The sequence below is a fragment of the Anomaloglossus baeobatrachus genome, chromosome 3 (genome assembly GCF_048569485.1).
Source record: "Anomaloglossus baeobatrachus isolate aAnoBae1 chromosome 3, aAnoBae1.hap1, whole genome shotgun sequence".
NCBI lineage: Eukaryota > Metazoa > Chordata > Amphibia > Anura > Aromobatidae > Anomaloglossus > Anomaloglossus baeobatrachus.
In genome coordinates this window covers 618030773-618058253 of record NC_134355.1, presented here as the reverse complement: position 1 = coordinate 618058253, position 27481 = coordinate 618030773, and the positions used below count along the sequence as shown (strand labels likewise).

At 47.1% G+C, this 27481-nt stretch overlaps 1 protein-coding gene across 3 annotated transcripts in view; it reads left to right on the top strand.

The window, feature by feature from the left end:
- The window catches only part of KIDINS220 (kinase D interacting substrate 220), a 249348-nt gene that overhangs the window by 153044 nt on the left and 68823 nt on the right, over positions 1-27481 (top strand). For all 3 annotated transcript variants that reach the window (XM_075341087.1, XM_075341086.1, XM_075341085.1), the window contains exons 20-22: positions 2676-2764; positions 4095-4239; positions 15241-15403. In XM_075341087.1, coding sequence (XP_075197202.1) covers positions 2676-2764; positions 4095-4239; positions 15241-15403 — 397 coding nt within the window. The remainder of the gene's footprint in view (positions 1-2675; positions 2765-4094; positions 4240-15240; positions 15404-27481) is intronic.

Here is a 27481-nt window from a genome sequence, read left to right as displayed (position 1 = left end):
TATCTCCTTTCCACCTTAACCAGGACATTTCATTGCCTTCCTTTTGTCCGGCTCCTGTTCATCGCTTTGAGAAAGCGTTGCATACTTTAGATCTGGTGCGGGCGCTCCGGATCTATGTGTCACGCACCGCTGTTCTTAGGCGGTGCACCTCTCTTTTTGTGCTGACCACAGGTCGGCGCAAGGGCCTCTCGGCTTCTAAACCGACCCTAGCGCGTTGGATTAGGTCGGCCATATCCGATGCCTACCAGTGTACTCAGGTGCCTCCCCCGCCGGGGATCAGGGCACACTCGACCAGAGCTGTCGGTGCCTCTTGGGCTTTCAGGCACCAGGCTACGGCTCAGCAGGTCTGTCAGGCTGCCACTTGGTCTAGTCTGCACACCTTTTCGAAGCACTACCAAGTGCATGCTCATGCTTCGGCAGATGCAAGCTTGGGCAGACGCATCCTTCAGGCGGCTGTCGCCCATTTGTGAAGTTAGGTTTCGCCTACTTCTCAGTTTTCTGTTTATTTCCCACCCATGGACTGCTTTGAGACGTCCCATGGTCTGGGTCTCCCATAGGAACGATGAAGAAAAAGAGAATTTTGTTTACTTACCGTAAATTCTTTTTCTTATAGTTCTGTAATGGGAGACCCAGCACCCTCCCTGTTGCCTGTTGGCAGTTTCTTGTTCCGCGTGTTATCACGGGCTGTTGTTGTAGACAGAGGCTCCGGTTGTTCCGGTTTTTTGCTCTATCTCTACTTGTGGGTGGCTATTCTCCTTCAGCTCTTGCACTAAACTGGCTATATTTGGTTATCCAGGGGGTGTATATGCTCAGAGGGAGGAGCTACACTTTTTAGTGTAGTACTTTCTGTGTCCTCCGGAGGCAGAAGCTATACACCCATGGTCTGGGTCTCCCATTACGGAACTATAAGAAAAAGAATTTACGGTAAGTAAACAAAATTCTCTTTTTTTGGCAAAACATTACAATATTTTGAGCCACCCCACCAACGTCACGGCAATTCCCATGTGGCAGTCCTACACTAAATATTATATTTTGTTTACGGTGCCATATGGCCTCACACATCTAATGCAGTACTGCTTGAGGCAGCACTTACCTGGTGCTTTTCATTCCCGTATCCTTAACCTCAGAATACAAACGTTGAGATCCCTAAGGGTGGGGGCCCTGAGAAATTACGCAGTTTTAAGGCCCGTTTACACACAACGATATCGCTAACGAGATATCGTCGGGGTCACGGTGTTGGTGACGCACATCTGGGCTCATTAGCAATGTCGTTGTGTGTGACACCTTTTTGCGATCAGTAACGATCGCAAAAAGGTGTCAAATCGTTCGTGTACACGTCGTTCATGTTTAAAAAAATCGTTCCTCGTTTGGAACGCAGGTTGTTTGTCGTTCCTGCGGCAGCACACATCGCTATGTGTGACACCGCAGGAACGAGGAACAACATCGTACCTGCGGCCACCGGCAATGAGGAAGGAAGTAGGTTGGCGGAATGTTTCGGCCACTCATCTCCACCCCTTTGCTTTTATTGGGCAGCCGGTTAGTGACACTGCTGTGATGCTGAACGAACAGCCCCCTTAAAGGAGAGATTGTTCGGCGGCCACAGCGATGTCGATGAACAGGTAATTGCGTGTGACGCTGCCGTAGCGATATTGTTCGCTACGGCAGCGATCACCCTGTGACGCTCCACCGACGTGGGCGGGTGCTATCACTCATGATGTTGCAGCGTGTAAAGCCCGCTTTACTCCCCCTAACGCTGGCTCTGACTGTAACCAGGGCTTATATTTGGAATTAAGGATTATATTTCAAGCATACTCCAAAATTCCTGTAAAATCAAGCTAGGGCTTATTTTCAGAATAGGTCTTATTTTTGGGGAAATCTAGTATTAGGCAAATGACCTGAAGGAAAGCTTGTCAGTAACTAATTAGGATTGACCACTGGACTTTAAAGCATAGAGCAGGAATATAAGTGAATTACTACAAGTTATACAGATTCTTTTCCTTCAAACTTGCATATCAATCTACTTGGTGCCTCCAAATCTATGTCAGATGCCGTGTTCAATGTGACTGGTTGCCTTTTAGATCTTTTTATTTAAAGGAATTTTCTTATAAACCACATTAATCACCTAGTCACAGGATAGATTAGCATCTGATCAGGAAAATGGGGGTCCCAAAGTCCAGGGTATGAATGGCGAAGTAGTGAGCATGTGCAACCACTTGTCCACTCACTGTCTGTAGGATGGTGGTCGCACATGCTCACACCTGCTCTGCTTACAGTGGATACTTTTGGTCCCTAGTTTTGGGATCAGTTGGACGCCCAGCTCTGTGAATAGTGATCAATGGGTTTTTTTATGGGCCAACTCCTCTAATATGAATATATTTTTCGATGTTAAGAATAAAATCCCGCTCATCCACCAGTATATGAAGGTCGGTGGTAGAGGTAGTTTGTTTTCGCAATCCTGTGCGTCCCCAGATGGCTGCTGAGTTGTCACATGAATGTGGCGTTGTATAATTTGGCTTCCACAACACTTTTTATATATATATTCGCTATTCGCAGTTCTTTATATGGATCCTTCCTCGTGTGAAACAAACCAGCGTACTTAGAAGATCCTGAGACTCGCACGCTTATATTTTATAGAAAAACGCGATTGTGACTTCTGTACTTTGTTCTCTCCATAGGAGGCCATGAAGATATGGATCGTCGTGTCTCTCAGCACAGTCTTGCAGAGACTGCAAAACTTGGCAGCAAAACAGCCTTGAACAGACGGGTAAGAGGAAAAATCTTACAGTATCAGTACGCTGACGAGATAGAGAAGTGAAATGTAGGATTTTTATGGAAAATTTAAAAAAAAAATAATAAAAAATTTCAGTTTGACAAGATGCTGGATAAACTAAGACCACGTGCTTTGCTCATATTCCTGCGGAATTGGACAGTCGTCGTTGTCTTGTTTACGCCTCACATTGCTTACTCTCCACAAATGCTCGGCCGTGCCGTAGAGATTATACCCTGACGTACATATGTCATATTGGGTAACTTCCGAGATCTGTCCACCTTCTGAAACCTGATGCTGGTGGGTACGCTGTGGTCTCCTAACCAGAGTTTTTAGCTGTTCTGGGTTGGCAAATATTAACAGATTTTAACCAGTATCAAGTTCCTCTTGAATAAACAAGAGGAAAACTGCCCGGCTTCAGAAAAAGGAATGGCCGCCTAATTTCGAAATATTCTTCAAGGGATTTCTTCAAGTCACAAATAGAAATCTTAATGAGAATTTATCAGCATCTTTAATCCCACTTAACAGTTTATATGTTCATGTAGGTCATTGAAAGATTCATGGATTGATACCTTCCCGTTTGCGGCCTCTTTCCTGAGAAATCCTCATTTTATCAATATGCATATGAAGCATTAGGTGCTTGGTCCCGCCCAGAGCACCTAATACATGTCCACCTCCACAGCTCATTTACGTCTTAAGCGCCCGACTTTCTATATTGAAAAATAGCTGACGGGTGTGGGGCAGGAAGTCTCCCTCCTGATCACATCACTCGGTGCCTTGCGGGTGTACAGCGTTGATGGGCAGAATGTGTGCAGTAGCACGCTGATGCAGCTGCCCTCAGAACAGCGCAGGCACAAAGGCAGCGGTGACGTTGGCAGGGGCAAGATTTCTCTCCTGATGTCAGCTATCAACCAACATAGGGAGCCAGGCACTAAGGATGTTAAAAAAAATCTGCCTGCCCAGGTCATTAAGTGCTATAGACTGGATGACGCAAGTAACTAAATGTTGCCATTCCTGAACATTTACATCCTTAGTGAATACCCCTTTAACACTTTATATTTTAAAGATAATCCAGATTACTTTTAATCTATGGAATTGATCTGGATTTTTCTTACTATTCTGCCTGCTGTGATTTCCCGTTCTCCGGCATTCCCTTCTGGCTCAAAGTCTGGATAAGAAAAGTGTTTTTGTTTCGTTCCTTGAAGGGCATTTCTGCACTGTAATGTTGAGGACACGCTGTGACTGCAGAGAATATTAGAGCTGGTCTTCCAGTAACGTATACCGACCACCCTGTTTAATATTAGATGTAATTGTGTTCTTTCTTCAGGATACGTACAGAAGACGGCAGATGCAGCGCACGATCACCCGTCAGATGTCATTCGATCTCACCAAGCTGCTGGTGACAGAAGACTGGTTCAGTGACATCAGTCCTCAGACTATGAGAAGATTATTAAATATTGTTTCAGTAACAGGTAATAGAGTTGGTGATAAGCGGGAAGCTACAGATGGCCATACACCTTAGACAGCTGTCCCTCCCATCTCCCTCTTGGCCAAGTCTGCATGTATCCTCAGTGGGAAGAGGGGAAAAAGCCACTGTCATTTACGTTTTGGCAGCGCCTTATTTCCTGTAAGAACAGAAGGATCAGTCATGTTGAGATCTAATGCACCCAATCCATCATCAGATGGGAGTAGCCCAAACCTCCTGACAGATTCTCTTTAAATACCTGTATTTTGAGTTAAAAATCATATTTTGTAATTGGGTTTAATTACAAATGTTAACGCTTTGGCTTTTATAGGTTGTTTGTTTCCCGCACATTCATTTTTGATGTGGTTTGTGGTTATAAATCAACCGAGAGGAGCTCAGAACAAGATAAGTGTTAGAAATACTCCAGTAGGACTGTCAGAACACGCTCACGGGTAAATTCTCATTAATGCAGAGGCTGAAGAAGACATTATACAAATGATTTTTTTTTTAAGCCTCAAATACATGCATTTAAGTAAGAAAAAAAAAAGTCAAAAGGTGGAGGTCCCCTTTAAGAACTTGATGAGCAGTTAATACTGTTGTTGAGAAAATCTAAACAGAAGGCCTTTTAATCAATTTTTTTGTTTGTTTTGGCACTGATGGAGAGTGGATTTCCATGTCTCGATCGCCATAACACGTAGCAATCATTGGCCAGAGTATTGTGAAGCACACAAACATTAGGGTAGCAGAAATGCACCTTTCATCTTCTAGCAGACCAATGTACAAATAGTAGACTGTTTCTCAAAGTTTCGGGGGTTTTTTTTTTTGTTTTTTTTAGTTCTGATTTGAAGAGGTTTTTGGGGATTTATATGGATAATAATAAAAATAATCTTTATTTCTATAGCGCCCACATATTCTGCAGCGCTTTACAATTCTGAGGTTCATATAACAAAGATAAATACCGTATTTTCCGGCATATAAGATGACTGGGCATTTAAGACGACCCCCAACTTTTCCAATTAAAATATAGAGTTTGGAATATACCATATATAATGGAGTATAAGCCGACCTGAGTAATGTGCCCATTGTTTAGTAATGTCCCTTGCAGTAATGTGCCCATTGTTTAGTAATGTCCCCTGCAGTAATGTGCCCATTGTTTAGTAATGTTCCCTGCAGTAATGTGCCCATTGTTTAGTAATGTCCCCTGCAGTAATGTGCCCATTGTTTAGTAATATCCCCTGCAGTAATGTGCCCATTGTTAAGTAATATCCCCTGCAGTAATGTGCCCATTGTTTAGTAATGTCCCCTGCAGTAATGTGCCCATTGTTTAGTAATGTCCCCTGCAGTAATGTGCCCATTGTTTAGTAATATCCCCTGCAGTAATGTGCCCATTGTTAAGTAATATCCCCTGCAGTAATGTGCCCATTATTTAGTAATGTCCCCTGCAGTAATGTGCCTATTGTTTAGTAATGTCCCCTTGCAGTAATGAGCCCATTGTTTAGTAATGTGCCCCTCCTTGTCCCCCCCCTTATAGCAGTGAGCCTATTGTTTAGCAATGCCCTCCTACCAGTCCCCTACTTGTCCCCTATTATGCCGTTGTTTACACACAATAAACATTATTCTCACTTGTCCTCTGTGCCCACAATGACCTCAGCTGCTTCTTGTAGACCACATGGCACATAGACCCCTCCGTGATAGCGTCCGTTGCACAGGGCTGCTGTCGGCCTTCATGGCTTTACTGCAGTTCAATACTTTGCAGTGCCGTAAAGCATTCAACTGCAGTAAAGCGCTGACAGCAGCGGCCACATGTATGGGATGCGTTCATGGAGGAGTGCTTCTTGCGGACCGCAGGCCCATAGATTCCCTCCATGATCGTGTCCTGTACATGGGGCCACCGCTGCTACTGTCAGCGCTTTACTGTAGTTGAATACTTTATGGCACTGCAGCGGCGGCGGTACCATGTACAGGACGCTATCGCGGAGGGATCTAAGGGCCTGCAGTCTGCCAGAAGGAGCTGAAGGCACCACGGGAACAGAGGACAGGTGCGAATAATGTTTATTGTGTGTAACTAATGGCATAATAGGGGACAAGAAGGGGACTGGTAGGAGGGCATTACTACACAATGGGCTCATGCAGCACTGTGCACCGCCGTATAGGACGACACTCTACTTTTGAGATGATTTTCAGGGGTTAAAAAAATGATTTTATACGTCGGAAAATACGGTAACAGTTATAGAAGATACAACATTTAAAGCAAAGACAGCCCTGCTTGTAAGAGCTTACAATCTACAATGAGGTGAGGTGGTGGTTACACAAGGTTCAAGTGCTTATTTACAACAACGGTCCAGCCATCTCCAAAAACTGGGTGGATAGATAAAAGGCTGCATGAAACAATCACCAGCTAATCTTTGTAATGCTTTGGGCACACTGGAATTTGATGGAGAATTATGTTCTGAGAAATGGCGGAGGGGCTATATACAGTGCCTACAAGTAGTATTCAACCCCCTGCAGATTTAGCAGGTTTGATAAGATGCAAATAAGTTAGAGCCTGCAAACTTCAAACAAGAGCAGGATTTATTAACAGATGCATAAATCTTACAAACCAACAAGTTATGTTGCTCAGTTAAATTTTAATAAATTTTCAACATAAAAGTGTGGGTCAATTATTATTCAACCCCTAGGTTTAATATTTTGTGGAATAACCCTTGTTTGCAATTACAGCTAATAATAGTCTTTTATAAGACCTGATCAGGCCGGCACAGGTCTCTGGAGTTATCTTGGCCCTCTCCTCCATGCAGATCTTCTCCAAGTTATCTAGGTTCTTTGGGTGTCTCATGTGGACTTTAATCTTGAGCTCCTTCCACAAGTTTTCAATTGGGTTAAGGTCAGGAGACTGACTAGGCCACTGCAACACCTTGATTTTTTCCCTCTGGAACCAGGCCTTGGTTTTCTTGGCTGTGTGCTTTGGGTCGTTGTCTTGTTGGAAGATGAAATGACGACCCATCTTAAGATCCTTGATGGAGGAGCGGAGGTTCTTGGCCAAAATCTCCAGGTAGGCCGTGCTATCCATCTTCCCATGGATGCGGACCAGATGGCCAGGCCCCTTGGCTGAGAAACAGCCCCACAGCATGATGCTGCCACTACCATGCTTGACTGTAGGGATGGTATTCTTGGGGTCGTATGCAGTGCCATCCAGTCTCCAAACGTCACGTGTGTGGTTGGCACCAAAGATCTCGATCTTGGTCTCATCAGACCAGAGAACCTTGAACCAGTCTGTCTCAGAGTCCTCCAAGTGATCATGAGCAAACTGTAGACGAGCCTTGACATGACGCTTTGAAAGTAAAGGTACCTTACGGGCTCGTCTGGAACGGAGACCATTGCGGTGGAGTACGTTACTTATGGTATTGACTGAAACCAATGTCCCCACTGCCATGAGATCTTCCCGGAGCTCCTTCCTTGTTGTCCTTGGGTTAGCCTTGACTCTTCGGACAAGCCTGGCCTCGGCACGGGTTGAAACTTTCAAAGGCTGCCCAGGCCGTGGAAGGCTAACAGTAGTTCCATAAGCCTTCCACTTCCGGATGATGCTCCCAACAGTGGAGACAAGTAGGCCCAACTCCTTGGAAAGGGTTTTGTACCACTTGCCAGCCTTGTGACCCTCCACGATCTTGTCTCTGATGGCCTTGGAATGCTCCTTTGTCTTTCCCATGTTGACCAAGTATGAGTGCTGTTCACAAGTTTGGGGAGGGTCTTAATTAGTCAGAAAAGGCTGGAAAAAGAGATAATTAATCCAGACATGTGAAGCTCATTGTTCTTTGTGCCTGAAATACTTCTTAATACTTTAGGGGAACCAAACAGAATTCTGGTGGTTTGAGGGGTTGAATAATAAATGACCCTCTGAATAAACTTTTCACAATTTAAAAAAAAAAAAAGAAATAACATTTTTTTTTGCTGCAGTGCATTTCACACTTCCAGGCTGATCTACAGTCCAAATGTCACAATGCCAAGTTAATTCCAAATGTGTAAACCTGCTAAATCTGCAGGGGGTTGAATACTACTTGTAGGCACTGTATGAATTGACTTTGATTGGGGAAGGTGATCAGCCACCCTAAAGAGATGTGTTTTTAAGGAGCGTCAGAAGCTGCGCAAGTTGTGGATCATCCTACTTTTTTGGGGTAGAGCATTCCTGAGGATTGGTGCAGCTCGGGACAAGTCTTGGAGCAGGGAGTGGGAGGGTTGGATTATTGTGGATGTTAGTTGAACGTCGTTTGCAGAGCACAGAGAAATATAAACAAGAAGCACTCCCATCAAAGTTTTTATCCTCTTAATATATTGCAATCATGATATTATGGTATTGTGAATTTACAATTGCTAATTTCTTTATCGTTCCTTATGGGAGACCCAAACCATGGGTGTATAGCTTCTGCCTCCGGAGGACACACAAAGTACTACACTCAAACGTGTAGCTCCTCCCTCCGGGCTATATACACCCCCTGGATGACAATCTACCCAGTTCAATGCTTTGTGTTTCAGGAGTACACACACACTTGCATTCTCTGATATTTTTTTATTTTAATTTTAAAGATTTGGAAGAAAAGCGGGTCCAGTCTGGACTCCCGGCATGTCCCTTCACACCCCACTCTGTCGGGTGCTGTTAAGGTTGACTTTATAAGGCTGGAGCCTTCACATGCCGCGCTCCTTCACACCCTCTGTCGAGGCTCTGTTTGAAGTGGGAGCCTCCACGGTCCTCTCTGCTTGCAGAAGGCCGGTCTCCATCCGCAGCCCTGTCTGGTCCCTGCTGGAAGGAGCGTTACCCCCATTCAGGGACATGGCCCTGCGTCTCAAGAGCTAAGTATTGAGACGTTTTTTCAGGGGTCCCGGGTACTTTTATGTGGGGGACAGTATGTGCTTTAGCGTTACTGTTAATTCCGGCCGGTTCTGGGGTTTTCCCCTGAGAACCGCGCCGAAGGTGCCTGCTCGTCGGCCGCGTTTTAAAATCTAGGCCCCGGCTTCTGTTTGGGCCTAGTTTCGTTTTCGGTTCTCTGCATGTTTTGCATACAGCACCGCCCACCGCCCGACCAGCAGAGGGGAGGGCACTCCTCTCTGGGGAGATGTTCCCTCCCCTGTATTTCTTCCTGTATCTCTCTGCCCTCCGTGTTTTCCCGCTCTTGGGGCTTATACACGCCCCCCCCTCTTCTCCCAGCGCCATTTTTTCAGCGTTCTTGCACTGTAAGACGCTGGATGCTGCAGCTGCATACTGTTAGAAGGCTGACGCTTCACAGAGGAGCGGTGGAATCCGGAGGGCACACAGAGAGCAAGGGCTGGTAAGCCACAACCTCTGGTTGTGGACTTTTATTACACTCTCAGACTTTCTACAGGAGTGTATTCTGGCTGCAGAGCTTCCACCATCAGCAGCATGTCTGTCACTAGGAGCAAGGCTGCAAACATGTACGCTATATGCACTGCATGTAAGCTCATTCTGCCAGAGCCAAGCACATACCCACACTGTGATGCCTGTGCTAACATGTTTGTGTCTCAGCCTGGAGCCGCCTCATGGGTTCCTCCGGCTGCTCCGGCCCCGGTGGCTGAACCCCCGGCTTGGGTAGCTTCTTTTTCACAAGCTATTTCCCAGTCTTTTGCCGACTCCATGGGGCAGCTGTCCCGGACACTGCTGTCCATGCATCAGCCCCCCTCTCAGCCCCCCTCTCAGGGTGTCTCTGCGGCTCAGAGCTCTGCAGAGCCCTCAGAGCATGTCCTAGGACCCCGTCCCCCTAAACGGAGACGCAGGGATCCTTCTCCTTCCTCGTCCCACGGCTCTGATTCTCAAGCCGAGGTGCAGGGCGAGGAGGATTCGTTTACTGTGGGCTCAGACGCTGCCTCTATGTACCCCATTGACTTGTCTGAGGGTGATGCGGATGTTAGTGACTTGATTGCGTCCATTAACTCCGTACTGAACCTCAACCCACCAGAGTCAGAGGAACAACCCTCTCTGATAGAGGTACACCAGTTTACCTCTCCTAAGAAACCTAGGAGTATGTTTTTTAACCACTCCAGCTTTCACACCACTGTTAGCAAGCCCAGGGCCTGTCCTGACAAACGTTTTCCGAAGCGTAGTTCAGATGACCGTTTTCCCTTTCCACCGGAGGTGGTTAAGGACTGGGCCCAGTCCCCAAAGGTGGACCCTCCGGTGTCCAGAATCTCAGCCCGCACAGTCGTAGCTGTGGCTGATGGCACTTCTCTTAAGGATCCCACTGACCGCCAGGTTGACCTTCTGGCCAAGTCTGTATATGAGGCGACAGGAGCCTCGTTCTCCCCGTCTTTTGCGGCAGTGTGGGCTCTTAAGGCAGTCTCTGCCTCTCTGGCGGAGATTCATTCCCTCTCTAGGGACTCTATTCCTGAGACGGATGCCTTAACTTCTCAAGCTTCGGCTTTTACATCCTACGCCATGTCTGCCATCCTGGAGGCTTCTCACCGCACGGCGGTGGCCTCCGCTAACTCCCTCGCGATCCGCAGGATCTTGTGGCTTCGAGAGTGGAAAGCAGACGCTTCCTCTAAGAAGTACCTTACGAGTCTCCCTTTTGCTGGGTCCCGGCTGTTTGGGGAACAGCTGGATGACATAATTAAGGAAGCTACTGGCGGGAAGAGTACTTCCTTGCCACAAGCTAAAGCCAAGAAACCTGTCCAGGGCAGTAACCAATCGAGGTTTCGTTCCTTTCGTTCCTCTAACTGGTCATCCTCTAAGCCCTCGGCCTCGTCCACTACTGCAGCCAAGGATCGTAAATCCAACTGGCGCGCAAAGCCGCGTCCTCAAAAGACCGGAGGAGCCGCTGCCACTAAGGCAGCCTCCTCGTGACTATCTGGCCGCGCCAGCAACGTCCTTGGTCGGTGGCAGGCTCTCCCACTTTGGCGACGTGTGGTTGCAACACGTCTCCGATCAGTGGGTGCGGGATATCATCTCCCACGGCTACAGGATAGAATTTTCTTCCAGCCCGCCAAACAGATTTTTTCTGTCCACCCCCCCCTGCTCCAAAGCCGCCGCCTTCTCTCAGGCCGTGGCATCCCTGCAGGCCAACGGTGTAATTGTTCCGGTTCCCGCCCGGGAACGGTTCAGCGGTTTCTACTCAAACCTCTTTCTAGTCCCCAAAAAGGACGGTTCCTTCCGACCCATCCTGGATCTCAAGCTTCTCAACAAGCATGTTCAGGTGCGGCACTTTCGCATGGAATCTCTGAGATCGGTCATTGCTTCAATGACCCAAGGAGATTTTCTGGCATCCATCGACATCAGAGATGCCTATCTGCATGTGCCTATTGCGGTTTCACACCAGCGTTGGCTACGCTTTGCGATCGGAGAGGAACATTTCCAATTCGTGGCTCTCCCCTTCGGCTTAGCCACGGCCCCTCGAGTATTCACCAAGGTCATGGCAGCAGTGGTTGCGGTCCTGCACCTCCAGGGGTTGGCAGTGATTCCTTACCTGGACGACCTTCTAGTCAAGGCCTCATCCAGTGCAGACTGCCAGCGGAGTGTCTCTCTCACTCTCGCCACGCTAGTTCAGTTCGGGTGGCTTGTCAACCTGCCCAAGTCCACTCTGACCCCGACCCAGGTGCTTTTGTACCTAGGGATGCAATTCGAGACTCTGCCGGCACTTGTCAAGTTGCCCTTAGTCAAACAGCAGTTTCTTCGTCTGGCGGTGCGCTCTCTGCTGAGGCACCGCCGTCATTCCATCAGACACCTCATGCAGGTGCTGGGTCAGATGGTGGCGTCCATGGAAGCGGTCCCCTTTGCTCAGTTCCATCTGCGTCCCCTGCAGCTGGACATTCTCCGCTGTTGGGACAAGCGGATCTCTTCCTTACACAAGCAGGTGGCTCTGTCGTCACAGACCAGGAGCTCCCTTCAGTGGTGGCTTCGGCCTCTCTCTCTGTCTCAGGGACGCTCCTTCCTGACTCCGTCCTGGGTGATCCTCACCACGGATGCCAGCCTCTCCGGTTGGGGAGCAGTATTTCTCCATCACCGAGCACAGGGCACTTGGACTCCGTCCGAATCAGCCCTCTCGATCAATGTGCTGGAGATCAGAGCTGTGTTTCTAGCTCTCCTAGCCTTTCACCACCTGTTGGCGGGCAAGCACATTCGAGTTCAGTCGGACAACGCGACAGCTGTTGCCTACATCAATCACCAGGGCGGGACTCACAGCCGTCTGGCGATGTTGGAGGTTCAACGAATCCTCCAGTGGACAGAGGACTCCAAGTCCACCATGTCTGCAGTCCACATCCCAGGCGTGGAAAACTGGGAGGCCGATTACCTCAGCCGTCAAACCGTGGACAGCGGCGAGTGGGCCCTGCACCCGTCAGTGTTCAGATCAATCTGCCGCAAGTGGGGCACTCCGGAAGTGGACCTAATGGCATCCCGGCACAACAACAAGGTTCCGGTTTACGTGGCTCGCTCCCACGATCCTCAAGCTTTCGCAGCAGACGCACTGGTTCAAGATTGGTCTCAGTTCCGTCTGGCCTACGTGTTTCCCCCTCTAGCGCTCTTGCCCAGGGTTCTGCGCAAGATCGGAATGGAGGGCCGTCGAGTCATACTCATTGCTCCGGACTGGCCCAGGCGAGCTTGGTACCCAGACCTGCTCCGTCTGTCCGTAGAGGTGCCGTGGCATCTCCCGGACCGCCCAGACCTTCTCTCTCAAGGTCCGTTCTTCCGCCAGAATTCTGCGGCTCTCAGATTGACGGCGTGGCTCTTGAGTCCTGGATCCTGACGGCTTCAGGCATTCCCTCTGAGGTCATCTCCACCATGACTCAGGCTCGGAAGTCTTCCTCGGCCAAGATTTACCACAGGACTTGGAGGATTTTCCTGTCCTGGTGTCGCTCTTCCGACCATGCTCCTTGGCCGTTCTCCTTGCCGACCATCCTGTCTTTTCTACAGTCCGGTCTACAGCTAGGACTATCCCTCAATTCCCTCAAGGGACAGGTGTCGGCTCTGTCGGTATTGTTCCAGAGGCGTATCGCCCGACTGGCTCAGGTGCGCACTTTCATGCAGGGCGCATCTCACATCATTCCTCCTTACCGGCGGCCCTTGGATCCCTGGGACCTTAATCTGGTCCTCACGGCCTTACAGAAACCCCCCTTTGAGCCTCTCAGGGAGGTTCCCTTGTCTCGACTTTCACAGAAAGTTGTTTTTCTAGTAGCCATAACTTCTCTCAGGAGAGTTTCTGATTTGGCTGCGCTCTCTTCGGAATCCCCCTTTTTGGTGTTTCACCAAGACAAGGTGGTTCTTCGTCCGTCTCCGGACTTTCTCCCTAAGGTGGTGTCTCCTTTCCACCTTAACCAGGACATTTCATTGCCTTCTCTTTGTCCGGCCCCTGTGCATCGCTTTGAAAGGGCGTTGCATACCTTGGATTTGGTGCGGGCGCTCCGAATCTATGTGTCACGCACCGCCGTTTTTAGGCGGTGCACCTCACTTTTTGTGCTAACCACAGGTCAGCGCAAGGGTCTCGCTGCATCTAAACCGACCCTAGCTCGTTGGATCAGGTCGGCTATCACCGATGCCTACCAGTGTTCTCAGGTACCTCCCCCGCCGGGGATTAGGGCGCACTCGACCAGAGCTGTCGGTGCCTCCTGCGCTTTCAGGCACCAGGCTACGGCTCAGCAGGTTTGTCAGGCTGCCACGTGGTCCAGTCTGCACACCTTTTCGAAGCACTACCAAGTGCATGCTCATGCTTCGGCAGATGCGAGCTTGGGCAGACGCATTCTTCAAGCGGCTGTCGCCCATTTGTGAAGTTAGGTTTTGCCTACTTCTCAGTTTGGTTTATTTCCCACCCATGGACTGCTTTGGAACGTCCCATGGTTTGGGTCTCCCATAAGGAACGATAAAGAAAAAGAGAATTTTGTTTACTTACCGTAAATTCTTTTTCTTATAGTTCCGACATGGGAGACCCAGCACCCTCACTGTTGCCTGTTGGCAGTTTTTTTGTTCCGTGTGTTTCACCGGCTGTTGTTAGTAGTCAGAGTTCCGGTCTTTCCGAGTTTTACTCTATCTCTACTTATGGGTGGATGTCCTCCTTCAGCTTTTGCACTGAACTGGGTAGATTGTCATCCAGGGGGTGTATATAGCCCGGAGGGAGGAGCTACACGTTTGAGTGTAGTACTTTGTGTGTCCTCCGGAGGCAGAAGCTATACACCCATGGTTTGGGTCTCCCATGTCGGAACTATAAGAAAAAGAATTTACGGTAAGTAAACAAAATTCTCTTTTTTGCTTTTCTACCCAGTTAACGCTTCTCTTTTCCATTAGGTCTATAAAATCATTTGAATAAAATCTGACTAGCTCAATCCTTCTAGGCCCTATGTAGAAACAGGATGTCTCTTTTCGCTGCGTGAGTCATCCCCCCCCTCTTCAACTCTTGACCCAGCTGCTTCCTCTTCCCCCTACCATTATGCAGGAAAAAGTGACTTCCTGTTTCTACATAGAGCTTAGAAGGGTTCAGCTAGTCTGTTTTTAATCACGTGATATCATAGACCAAATGGAAAAAGATAAGAATTAACTGGGTAGAAAAGCAAAATGAACAATTGTAAGTAAACACTGCTATATAATATGATGATTGCTATATATTAAGAGGATAAAGATTTTGATGGCAGTACTTCTTTAACACTAGAACTACTGGACTCGTGACACCTATATAGAAATACATGGTGCAAAGTAGTCAAAATGACTACCTCAGTAGTTCTAGTGTTAATGAGTGATCCTCAGAATATGCCATGAACATTTGATAGGTGGCAATCCGAAAGAATAAAGGGGCAGACCCTGTCTTGAGAGCCTTGTGTACTTTGTCCTTATGGTGGTGTGTTTCTGGCACTGCAATGCTGTCTAGTCCAAATGCATAGGACTGAGCTTCAATATTATTCACAGCCACATTCAGGTAGCCAGTCTTATAAGCAATGAAGGAACCTACTCCAATGTTTGTGAGTCCTATTGTATGTAGGGCATTTTTTCTTCTTCTTATTTTTTTTTTTCTACTTTTTGTAGGAAGGCTATTAAGAGCCAATCAGATCACTTTTAATTGGGACAGATTGGCTTCTTGGATCAACCTTACAGAGCAGTGGCCATATAGAACGTCATGGCTTATCCTGTACCTTGAGGAGACGGAGGCCGTCCATGATCAAACCACGCTGAAGACGATTTATGAGAGGTGGGGTCATCTTTTATAGTCATTTGTTTTTAATTATCTGACAGTCATACAAATTGATATGAAAAATACATTCTCGATAATATTGGTTGGCTGCAGACAATGACTAAGGTCTAAACATTCTGCAATTCTACAAGACCAAACTCGGCAGCCCAGGGATATGAATTCTAGCTCTAAGCGTCATTCAGGAGTTATGTGCATGTTCGCCAGCATTGGGCGGTTTAGTATATAGTCTCCTGTATAGGATCTTACTGCAATATTTGGCTTACTACTATTTATAGTGAGAGAACTGAGGGGAAACGTAGTCCTGATCATATAATGATCAACAACATCAAATACAAACTCCTTGCAAAAATATAAATCATTTATTAAATAGTATTATAGCAAGAAGTGACATACAAATTAATCAAATCATCATTATCAGGTTTTTACAGGGAGTCCCTGAAGACAAATCACAGAGGGCCAGCAGACCACACATGGCAAAATGTGAACGGATGTTATAATATTAATCAGCAAACACATACTCAGTGGTTCATAATAATAAAATGCAATTAGATTGATATAGATGTGAGACAATAGTGGAAAACCACACTTATCCCATATACAAATGAAAATCATAGATTTCATATATCTATTTAGCCATCCTTTTTTCCCCACTGAAGTACAAGCCTCAGCTAAAACAGAAATTCCCACATAGTATACTATTCCAAATAATTGCAAACACTATGATACGATCTTATAGGGTAGTGTTCACTCACCCATGGTGGTTTAGAATGCCCAAGAAAAACGTGCCCCAACGTGCACGTTTCGATATCTTCTTCGGGGGCCCGTGGTGTGATGTGTATACTTCATACCAGGTTTAAATACCCCACTCAAATGGCTGCTGTCAGCTACCAATGGCCGCAGGTGAGGCGGGACTCCGGCAGAGGTCCGCGTCATCGGGCACTCCCGGAAGTGACGCGGGCACTTCCAGTGTCGTCACACAGGTTACCCGCGTCACACCGTATGGAGGCCGGCCGACGCGAACATGCTAGGAGTGCCACCGTGCATGCGCACCGCTGCGATGGACATTTTAACCAAGGGCAAACAAGTGGGCAAAGTGTTAGTCTCGGTAAAGCAGACAAATATTTTTTTTTGCATTGGGTACAATGCATGAATATGATTCTTACAGTCCACAAATCTGCAATATAATCTTAATTTTACATGACCAGATACTGAGGAGAGGGAAGAGTTAAAAAAACATCCCAGGACAGTCTGTTTTCTTCATAATTCTACTCTAGTCTTTTATTTACTTCGATCATCACCCAATGATCCATATACAATCATGAGAAAAACTAAGTACACCCTCTGAATTCTATGGTTTTACATATTGGAACATAATTTAAAACTTCTCATTCTTAGATGGTCTTAAGAATACGTAAATGCAACCTCAGATGGAGAACAACACATTACACATCAAATTACCCCGTGATACGAAAAGTAGACCAAAATATAGACGCAAAGGGAATAATTAAATACACCACACGCACCAGCAGATTGTAAGGACCACTCTTGTCCACAATAACTTGAAGTAATGGCAGCGCACAGGTCAGAGATCTCACATACTGCGCTCTAGAAGAAACAAAGGGGACTATCTCTGCAAAACGGAGAAGTGACAGATTCGGCAGCGCAGAGATTTTTGCAGCATTTTAACTCCAGATTTTGAGCCAATGACAGGATGTCTTTAAGGCTATGTGCGCACTGGGAAATGGAATTTTCTTGAGAAAATTCCGCATGCTCTCAAAGATTACCGCACCCGCGGTAAAAAACCGCTGCAAACCGCACCCAAAAACCGCATGCGGTTTGCTGCGGTTTCACCGCGGTATTGCCGCGGTTTTGCCGCGTGCGGGTTGGGATGTGCTTTATTGCATTCAATGCAATAAAGCACATTAAAAAAAAAAAAAAAGTCATTTAATTCTGAGATAGTAGATAGATAGACAGAAGAATAGATAGAGGGATAGATAGATAGACAGACAGATAGAGGGATAGATAGATAGAGGACAGATCGCTGCATTTCCCACGGTTGGCAGTGAGTTCACATTACCGGCCGTGGGAAATGACCGGTAATTACCTCTGCTGTCTGCTGCATTCATTCAGCGCTATGTCTGTGACAGTCGCGGCTGGATGTAAGCAGCGCAGGACCTGTGGATTACGCCGGAGCGGTGGATTACGCCGGAGCTTTGCTGCGGGAGGGGTTAATAAAATGGTGAACGAGGCTTGTTTGTTTTATTTAAAATAAAGGATTTTTCGGTGTCTGTGTTTTATTCACTTTACTTACGGGTTGATCATGTCAGCTGTCACATAGACGCTGCCATGATCAAGCCTGGAGTTAATGGCGGTGATCCACCACCATTAACCCCTTGTATTACCTTGCTGCCACTGCTACACGGCAGCAAGAAGAGCCGAGGACACGCCGGTACTGCCGCATAATGCATGCGACAGTCCCGGGGCAGCTGCGGCTGATATTCTCGGCTGCGGGAGGGGGAGTGAGGCGGGGGACATTAACCCTGCCCCTCTCCCTCCCCAGCCTGAGAATACCGGGCCGCCACTGTGTGCTTACCTCGGCTGGACGGTAAATATGCAGCGGAGCCCACGTTCTTTGTTTTCTATATTTCCGTTTTCTTTCTATGTGTGTTCTATGTGTGTTCTATGTGTGTTCTATGTCTGTGATGTCTGTGTGAGTGTGATGTGTGTGTTTACTCTGCACGGCTTCCTCTTCCTGTAATGACATCAGTTCCCTGCAAACCGCAGACAAGCGATGTACATTACCGGAGGTAAACCGCGAAATACCGCAGGGAATAACGCAGGAAAACGCAGTGAACTGCACAGAATGTGCTGCCTGCGTTATTCCCTGCGGGATTTCACGATTAACATTGGAGTCAATGTAGTGCAATGCCGCAGTGACGTGCGGAAAAGAAGTGACATGCACTTGTTTTTGCTGCGGGAATCCCGCAGCAAAACATGCAGCTGTCAAATTCCGCCTAGTGCGCACAGGATTTTTTTTCTCCATAGGTTTTGCTGGTGATTCACTGCAGAGATGTTATGAACATTTTCTGCAGCAAATCCGCGGAAAATCCGCGGCAAAATCCGGTAAGTGCGCACCGGGCCTAAAGGATTTGCTACATTTGGTGCTGAAGAGATGCAAAAACTGTTCAAAGAGAAACATAAAGCGCTTTTTAAAACAAAATTTGCTCCAATTTCTTAAACCACTCGCTCCATCTTGAAGAATTTGTTGCAAAATAGGTCAGCGAAAACAACACTGAGTGACTTAAGAAATTGCAAATGATGAATCAGGTCCTAGCCTTATCGGGGATATAATAATAATAATAATATAATATTTATTCATTTATATAGCGCTGTTATTTCCACAGCGCTTTACATACAATGGTAACACTGTCCCCATTGGGGCTCACAATCTAGGTTCCCTATCTGCATGCTTTTTTTTTTTTTTTTTGAGTGTGGGAGGAAACCTGAGTACCCGGAGGAAACCCACGCAAACACGAGGAGAACATACTAACTCCTTGCAGATGGTGTCCTTGGTGGGATTTGAACCCAGGAGCCCAGCGCTGCAAGACTGCAGTGCTAACCACTGAGCCACCGTGCTGCCATATCGCCCGTATAAAAATTAAATCTTTTGTGATCTAATTGCTGCCTCTATTTTCCAGAAACCACAGAGTACTTGGTGCACCCTAGGTGTGGCTAAGAGATGCAGTACTCTGTTCCGCCCACTAGTTTTGCATGGCCCAGCCTCTCTCACTGGTGATACAGCTTTGGCTTGGCTGAGATTCCTCTAGAGTGCTGACTCTAAGCAAGCTGTCAGTCATCACCCAGGGAGGCGGCACCATGCAAAACCACTAGGTGGTACGGGCACTTAGCCTCTTGGGCACACCCAGGGTGCACTAAGCACCCTAATTAGCATACTTCACTAAACTTCAATTCCAGTTTGGAGGCAGCGATTTCCACACAATGGGCTCATTCCGACGAGTGTATTATATGCGCTTGTCAAAATTGGACAGCACATGGGCTACTGTTCAGTAAGGCTGTTCAAAGAGGTTTTTTTTATTTTTTCCTCTAAGTGTCCATGTGTATGAAAACTCAGTGTGTGTGGGTTTTCAGATGACACTCACCTATTCCGGTCTATGGGTGCACAAAAAAAGCAAAACTAAAAATGGATTTCCTTACATATTGTCCACATTCTTTACAAATACACTGGAATTATTACCTAAATAATTATTTTGTTATTAACTTAATAATTAAATTTACTAGCACAAATACAGTACCCGAACTGTTGATGTATAAAAGTGGAAGCAAACAAAAAACAAAACTTGCAGATGGAATACAGATAATACGGATTAAAATATTACAAATGTTCCTACTCTCGTATGAACCCAGCATACAGGTGTTTCCCCCCTTATTATTATGCATTAATAATTTGTGGGATATGTCCCTACGTGACCATGAGTTTGCCTATCCCGTTAGTTTGGGCTGCAGACTGTAAAAAAAAAAAAAAAAATTGAGTTTGACAGTGTCTGCAGTTTTCCAGCAGATGGCAGTATTGTACAGTTGTGATGAACTTTAGATCCATGTTCTCTGGATGGGCTGCAGCTTGGGATGCTGTCAGTGTTCGCACACTGTGTATTTGAAGTTTAATGAGACATTTAAAGGGGTTTCCAGGTTTGGTGATTAAACTCTGTGGTCATTGTAGGTACAGTCTCATGTAAACATTTTGGCACCCCTAGTCAAAATCTCTGTTATTGCAAGTTGAAGATGAAATGATCTCTAAAAGGCATAAAGTTTAAGAGGACAGATTTCCTTTTGTATTTTAGAGAAAAAAAAAATATTATCAACTTTAATATTTTAATAATTACAAAAAGGAAAATTGTCCGATGCAAAAATTTGATATTGGTGTTCTCAAACCAAGGTTTCAGACCTTAGCCTTTTTAAGTTATGGCTTCTTTACCATCATCGTTAGCAAAGGCCACAGCTTTAGGCTAGGTTCGCACACTGCGTCTTTTTGACGCTGCGTTTTTGTGCGTTTTTGGCCGCTAAAAACGCACAAAAACGCACCTGCGTCGAAAAAATGCATCAAAAAACGCATGCGTTTTTGCCGCGATTTGGTGCGTTTTTGGCTGCGTTTTGCTGCATTTTTGATCTCTGCGTTTTGCTACGTTTTTCCAATGCATTGCATGGGGGGAAAACGCAGAAAAATGCAGGAAAGAACTGACATGTCCATTTTTTTTTTTTTAACTCAAAAACGCAGGTAAAAAAAACAGATGTGTGCGGACAGCAAAAATGAAAACTCATAGACTTTGCTGGGGAAGCAAAGTCCTGCAGTTTTGAGGCCAAAAACGCACCCGAAAAACGCGCAATAACGCCGCGAAAAACGCACTGTGCGCACATAGCCTTATAAAAACCCAGCCTTTTCTAACCTTGTGCTAAAACCAGCAGCCATGGGTTCTTCTAAGCAGCTGCCTAGCACTCTGAATATAAAAATGATGGAGGCCCACAAAGCAGGAGCAGGCTATAAGATAGCAGAACATTTTGAAGTTGCCCTTTCCTCAGTTTGAAATGTAATTAAGTAATAGCAGTTAGCAGAAGCATTCGCGGTTAAGATAAGGTCTGGGAGACCAAGCAAATTTTCTCTGAGAGCTGCTTGTAGGATTGATAGAGAGGCAAATAAGAAAACCTGCTTGATTGCAAAAGACCTTCAGGAAGATTTAGCAGAATCTGGAGTTGTGGTAGATTGTTCTACTGGTCAGAGACACCTGAACAACTATGGCCTTCATGGAAGTATCATCAGAAGAAAACCTCTACTGTCTCCTCACCATAAAATTCAGCGTCAGAAGTATATAAATTACATCTAAGCAAGCCTGTTGCATTTTGGAAATAAGTCCTGTGGAACTATGAGGTTAAAATAGAACTCTTCGGCCACAAGGCTCAAAGGTACACTACAGTTCAAACGTTTGGGGTCACCCAGACAATTTTTGTCTTTTCCATGAAAAATCATATATTTATTTATCAACTAGAAGGTGGCCCGATTCTAACGCATCGGGTATTCTAGAATTTATTGTGTAGTTAATGTATGTTTTTTGTTATATATATCGATGTTGTTGTGTGTAGTTGCCAGTGTTTGTGTAGGGCGCTGTAAATGTTCTGGGTGTTGTCTGGGTGTGGGGTTGTGTGAGAGCGGTGTTGTATGTGTGTTGCGTTGTGTGAGTTGCGTTGTTTGTGGAGCGCTGTGTGTCTGCAGCGTTCTGTGTGTGTGGTGCTGTGTGTGTTGCGCGGTTTGTGTGGGTGTGGAGTGCGTGCGTGTGTTTTGGGGGAGGTATGTTTTGTGCAGTGTGTGTGTTGCGCGGTATGTGCGTATATTTGTGTATGCCACGGTGTTTGTGTGTTGGGTGTTGTGTGTGTGTGTGTGGCGTTGTCTGTGTGTGGGTGTCTGTGTAGGGCATATATGTGTATATGTATATGAGCCTCCTGAATTGTAAAGCGCTGCGGAATATGTTGGCGCTATAGAAATAAAGATTATTATTATTATTATTTAGGGCGGTGTTTGTGGTTCCCAGTGTGTGTGTGGTGTGTTGTGCGGTGCGCGTGTGGCGCTGTGTGTGTGTTTTGGGGGGAGGTGTGCACCCCCCATCGTGCTCCATCCCCCATGCTGCGCACCCCCATCGTGCTCCATCCCCCATGCTGCGCACTCCCCATTGTGCTCCATCCCCCATGCTGCGCACTCCCCATTGTGCTCCATCCCCCATGCTGCGCACTCCCCATTGTGCTCCATCCCCCATGCTGCGCACTCCCCATTGTGCTCCATCCCCCATGCTGCGCACCCCCATCGTGCTCCATCCCCCATGCTGCGCACTCCCCATCGTGCTCCATCCCCCATGCTGCGCACCCCCCCATCGTGCTCCATCCCCCATGCTGCGCACCCCCCATCGTGCTCCATCCCCCATCGTGCTCCATCCCCCATGCTGCGCACCCCCCATCGTGTTCCATCCCCCATGCTGCGCACCCCCCATCATGCTCCAGCCCCCATGCTGCGCACCCCCCATTATGCTCCATCCCCCATGCTGCGCACTCCCCATCGTGCTCCATCCCCCATGCTGAGCACTCCCCATCGTGCTCCATCCCCCATGCTGCGCACTCCCCATCGTGCTCCATCCCCCATGCTGCGCACCCCCCATCGTGCTCCATCCCCCATCGTGCTCCATCTCCCATGCTGCGCACCCCCCCATCGTGTTCCATCCCCCATGCTGCGCACCCCCCATCATGCTCCAGCCCCCATGCTGCGCACCCCCCCATCATGCTCCATCCCCCATGCTGCGCACTCCCCATCGTGCTCCATCCCCCATGCTGCGCACTCCCCATCGTGCTCCACAGTCACACATCAGACAGTATACACGCACACATCTGATCGCATACACTGACACCCCACTCCTCCCTGTGCCCTCCGGTGGGCGGTCCCAGCAGCTGTGCTGCACGCCGTGCTCCTCTGCCTTCTGCCGACACTCACAGATCCGATCGCATACACTCACACATCAGGACACACGCACGCATCCGATCGCATACACGCACACATCCGATCGCATACACGCACACATCCGATCGCATACGCGCACACATCCGATCGCATACGCGCACACATCCGATCCCATACGCACGCACACGCACACACACACACACAGACGATATCGCACATACGCGCTCACACACTCACAACATCCGGAGATACCACATGCTTCCGGCCATGTGATCCTCCGGCAGGTCCTGGAAGGTCACTGCATGCACAGTATCACCGCCGAGAAGTAAGCGATATCACTGGATCTTGTGAGTGTGTGGATGCGATCTGATGTGTGTGTGAGGTGTGTGTGAGAGTGAGTGAGTATGATCTGATGTGTGTGTGTCTGTTCTTATGTGTGTGCATGTGTGTGTGTTCCGCCGCTGCAGGACCTTGATGCGCTCACCTGCTCCCGTTCGGCGTCTGGTGAGTATGACTGCGGGGTCTTCTTTCTTCTGTCTTCTCTCTTCTGGGGGTGCCCGCTGCCTATAATGAAGTGTCTTGCAGTGTCTTTAACTCTTTCACCGCTGCATCACACTTCATTATTGACCGCAGCGTATGCCGGCTCCCTGCACATGTGTACCGGGAGCCGGTGTTCGCTGGTAACCATGATACCCATCGGGTAACTAAGGGAAGCGCTTCCTATAGTTACGCGATGTGTATCATGGTTAACAGCGTACACCGGCTCCGTCACAATCCCAGCATCGCAAGGTTATGTCCGCCGGGGGCGGGGCCGAGTATGCCAACGTGTGGCGGGGGCGAGCAGGCGAGGCGTCAGCGTATGCCGGCTCCCTGCACATGTGTAACGGGAGCCAGTGTACGCTGGAGCGGGCGATGCGTACGGAGGGCCGGGGCAAGCGACTAATCCATGCGGGGGGCGGGGCCAGGTCGAGGTGAGCGGCCAATCCGTGGGGGGGCGGGTGGCGGTGCCGGTGCCAGGCTGAGCCAGTGGCCAATCCGACAGTTGTCACGCTAACGACACTGTCACGGTGACACAATTTTGGAGCAAGACAGACAGACAGAATAAGGCAATTATATATATAGATAGAGTTGTATAATGAATAGAAAATATAGTCCAGACATTGACGAGGTGAGAAATAATGATTTTTACTTGAAATAATAATTTTCTCCTCACACTTTGCTTTCGGTACAGAATGCTCCTTTGCAGCAATTCCAGCTTTGCAGACCTTTGGCATTCTAGCTGATAATTTGCGGAGGTGATCTGGAGCTATTTCACCCCATGTTTCCCCCTCCCACAATTTGGATTGGCTTGATGGGCCCTTTGTGTGTACCATACGGTCAAGCTGCTCCCACAACAGCTCAATAGGATTGAGATTTGGCCACTCCATTACAGATAGAATACCAGCTGTCTGCTTCTTCCCTAAATAGTTCATGCATAATTTGGAGGTGTACTTTGGGTCATTGTCCTGTTGTAGGATGAAATTGGCTCCAATCAAGCATTGTCCACAGGGTATGGCATGGTGTTGCAAAATGGAGTGATAGCCTTCCTTATTCAAAATCCCTTTTACCTTGTACAAATCTCCCACTTTACCAGTACCAAAGCAACCCCAGACCATCACATTACCTCCACCATGCTTGACAGATGGCGTCAGGCACTCTTACAGCATCTTGTCAGTTGTTCTGCGTCTCACAAATGTTCTTCTGTGTGATCCAAACACCTCAAACTTCGAATTGTATGTCCATAACAATTTTTTCCAATCTTCCTCTGTCCAATGTCTGTGTTCTTTTGCTCATATTAATCTTTTCGTTTTAGTAGCCAGTCTCAGATATGGCTTTTTCTTTGCCACTCTGCCCTGAAGGCCAACATCCTTTATCTGCTGTAAGCATTATGAACTTTTCTCTGGACTCATTCAATACTAACAGTGTTGAAAGTCCTGAATTGACAAATAACTCTTCCATTCCGGCTCATGGCGGTGGCTCTGTGATGCAGCGTGTGGAAGGTAGATTGGATTTAATCGAGTATAAGTCCTAGGAGAAAGCATTATGGACTCTGTGAAACTTGGACATCGTTGGACCTTGCAACAACACATTGATGGTAAACATTCTTTAAAGTTCAGCATAGCTTTGATTCAGAAGGAGTCCTAGAAGATTCTGGAGTGGCCTTCTTGAGTCACTTGACCTGAGCCTCATAGAAAATGTTTGACTTTTGCAAAATGCAGTTGCAGCACAGAAACCCAAGAATAGTAGAGACCTGGAGGCCATTGGCCATGAGGAAGACTAAGATTACTCAGGAACGCTTCCAGAAGCTGTGTCTATCTATGCATCAGGTTTGTAGTGGGTCATAACAGCCAGGGGGGCTCCACGAAGTACTAAAGATTCTTGTCATATGGAGATGAATGATTCTGAGACTGCAGCAGTCAGTAAATATTTTATTTTGTGTGGAATTTAGAGAAATCACTTATGTTACATGCATTGTAATCACTTTCCAATGGGGAGTAAATAATTTTGATTTTAACCCCTTCACGACCTAGGACGTACTGGTACATCCTAAATGCTTCTGCGGTGAGCCGTCGGTGATCCCTACACATGTCTACTGATTTGAATAGCAGATGGGAGGCTAACAGGTGTCGGTGGATCTGCGATCCACCCGCACCTGTTAATCCCTTAGACTGTGCTGTCAAAATGTGAACACACCTTTTCCCGCCGCCATCGAAAGCCTTGTGACGCGATCACAAGGAGCTGATGGTTGCCACAGTAGCGACGGGTCATGTGATAACTCCTGTCCCTATCATGATGTAGCTCCTGTAATAGCCGGCAGAGCATCGGCTCTCACAGGAACGCAGCATTTCTGCTGATCGGAGCTGTGCAGCACTGATCAACAGATATGAATATCCCGAGAAATGAGAACGCTGCGGGTCGTGGAACATGGCGCAAAAAGTGTGCCACTTATTTTTTGGACAAACTTTTGTATTTTTTTCACCCCTTGGATAAAAGTAAACCTATACATGTTTGGTATCTACAAACCTGTCCTGACCTGAGGCATCATATCGACACATCAGTTTTACCATATAGTGAACACTGTGAATTAAATACCTCCAAACCATCGTTAATGGGTTTGATCTTTCACCCCCTCTACCACTTTTGCTTTCCGCCTCTGTGTGGCGTAGCACAACCTGCTGTTTAAGTCCATGCAGGTAACAGACTCATCATCAGTTGGACTGACGTAGGCTGAAAGGACAGGCTTATGTCCTCTGGTAGTTGTGATCGATCGATTGATCTATGTGTGCCAGGAGCTTGTCTGGTGCATACGGTTAATGTACACGCCAGCGGCAATGTGAAAAGGACCCCGATCTACTAAATGACATGACTTCGGCATTCATTAACTCATTAATGCTTGATATTTTCTGAGTCTGTGTCCATGCTATTCTAGTACACTTCCACTAATACGACAATGATCAGGAGCGGCACGGTTAGTTTGGGAAAAGGTATGGGAGCACAAAGTCATCTGTAAGAGTATGCAATGGCTTCTTCCACACAGCACATGTGTCTGGTCCCGTAAATGCAGAGAGAGCTTGTATAACGTCTTCAGGGGTCTTTAGGGGCTCTTACAATGGGATACAGTCAGGGTGGTGATCAGCGGCCTGCGCGGATAGTTTGCTCCTCTTTGTGCACTGTTGCTGGGGCCCCTGGAATCTCAATATCCCTGAGAGTTACTTTAATGAGTGAATAAGAGGTTTATCTGGGATTTTCTTGTGGATTTCAGGCCTGAGAGGCATTAGTGAAATATATAAATAAGTATAAACTCTCCGTCTGTGCAGATCTGCCGCGCTCCTCCTTGCCTCTCACAGCTAAAACTGTGTACAACAGTGGGAGGGGAGGGCACCAAAACAGATTAATGAAAAATATGAGGGGATCAAAGCCACTTAGCACATTAGAAAACTAGTATGCATCAACAAGAGAAAAGAATGTGCGAAAAAAGTGGGATCACCACAATGAATAAATATACAAAAATATCTTTATTATAGAAATAGGCACAAATACCAACAACCGATTAAAATCAATTAAAAAAGCAAAACAGCTTATGGGAAACACACATACTGAGAGTGCCAATGGTCTGACACCCAAAGAATACCTCACACCCTCAAAGAGCCCCAACCCCACAAACATATAATAATGCAATGATTTAAGACACAGTGTCCATAAACTGGGACCACCAAATAAGCAGATGGAAAATGCAAAATCAATCAGACAGATCAGAGTCCCAGTAGATGCCGTGGTGGTTTGGCAATGCAGCAATGTCGCCACCAATAAGCATGATTTAAAGCAAAAATAGCCCATACAATACCACCTACGGATGGACACACAACGGGGTGCAGGCAAGGAGTGGAGGGGTGAGGTATGAGCCCCACGCGTATCGCTACAAACAAGGTGTAACTTGGTATTCTTCACACTAGTCGGTGGAATGTGTGGGGACCATCTATTTCAGCATCTGCTTATTGCGCACGCGCCGGCTACGATGCTTT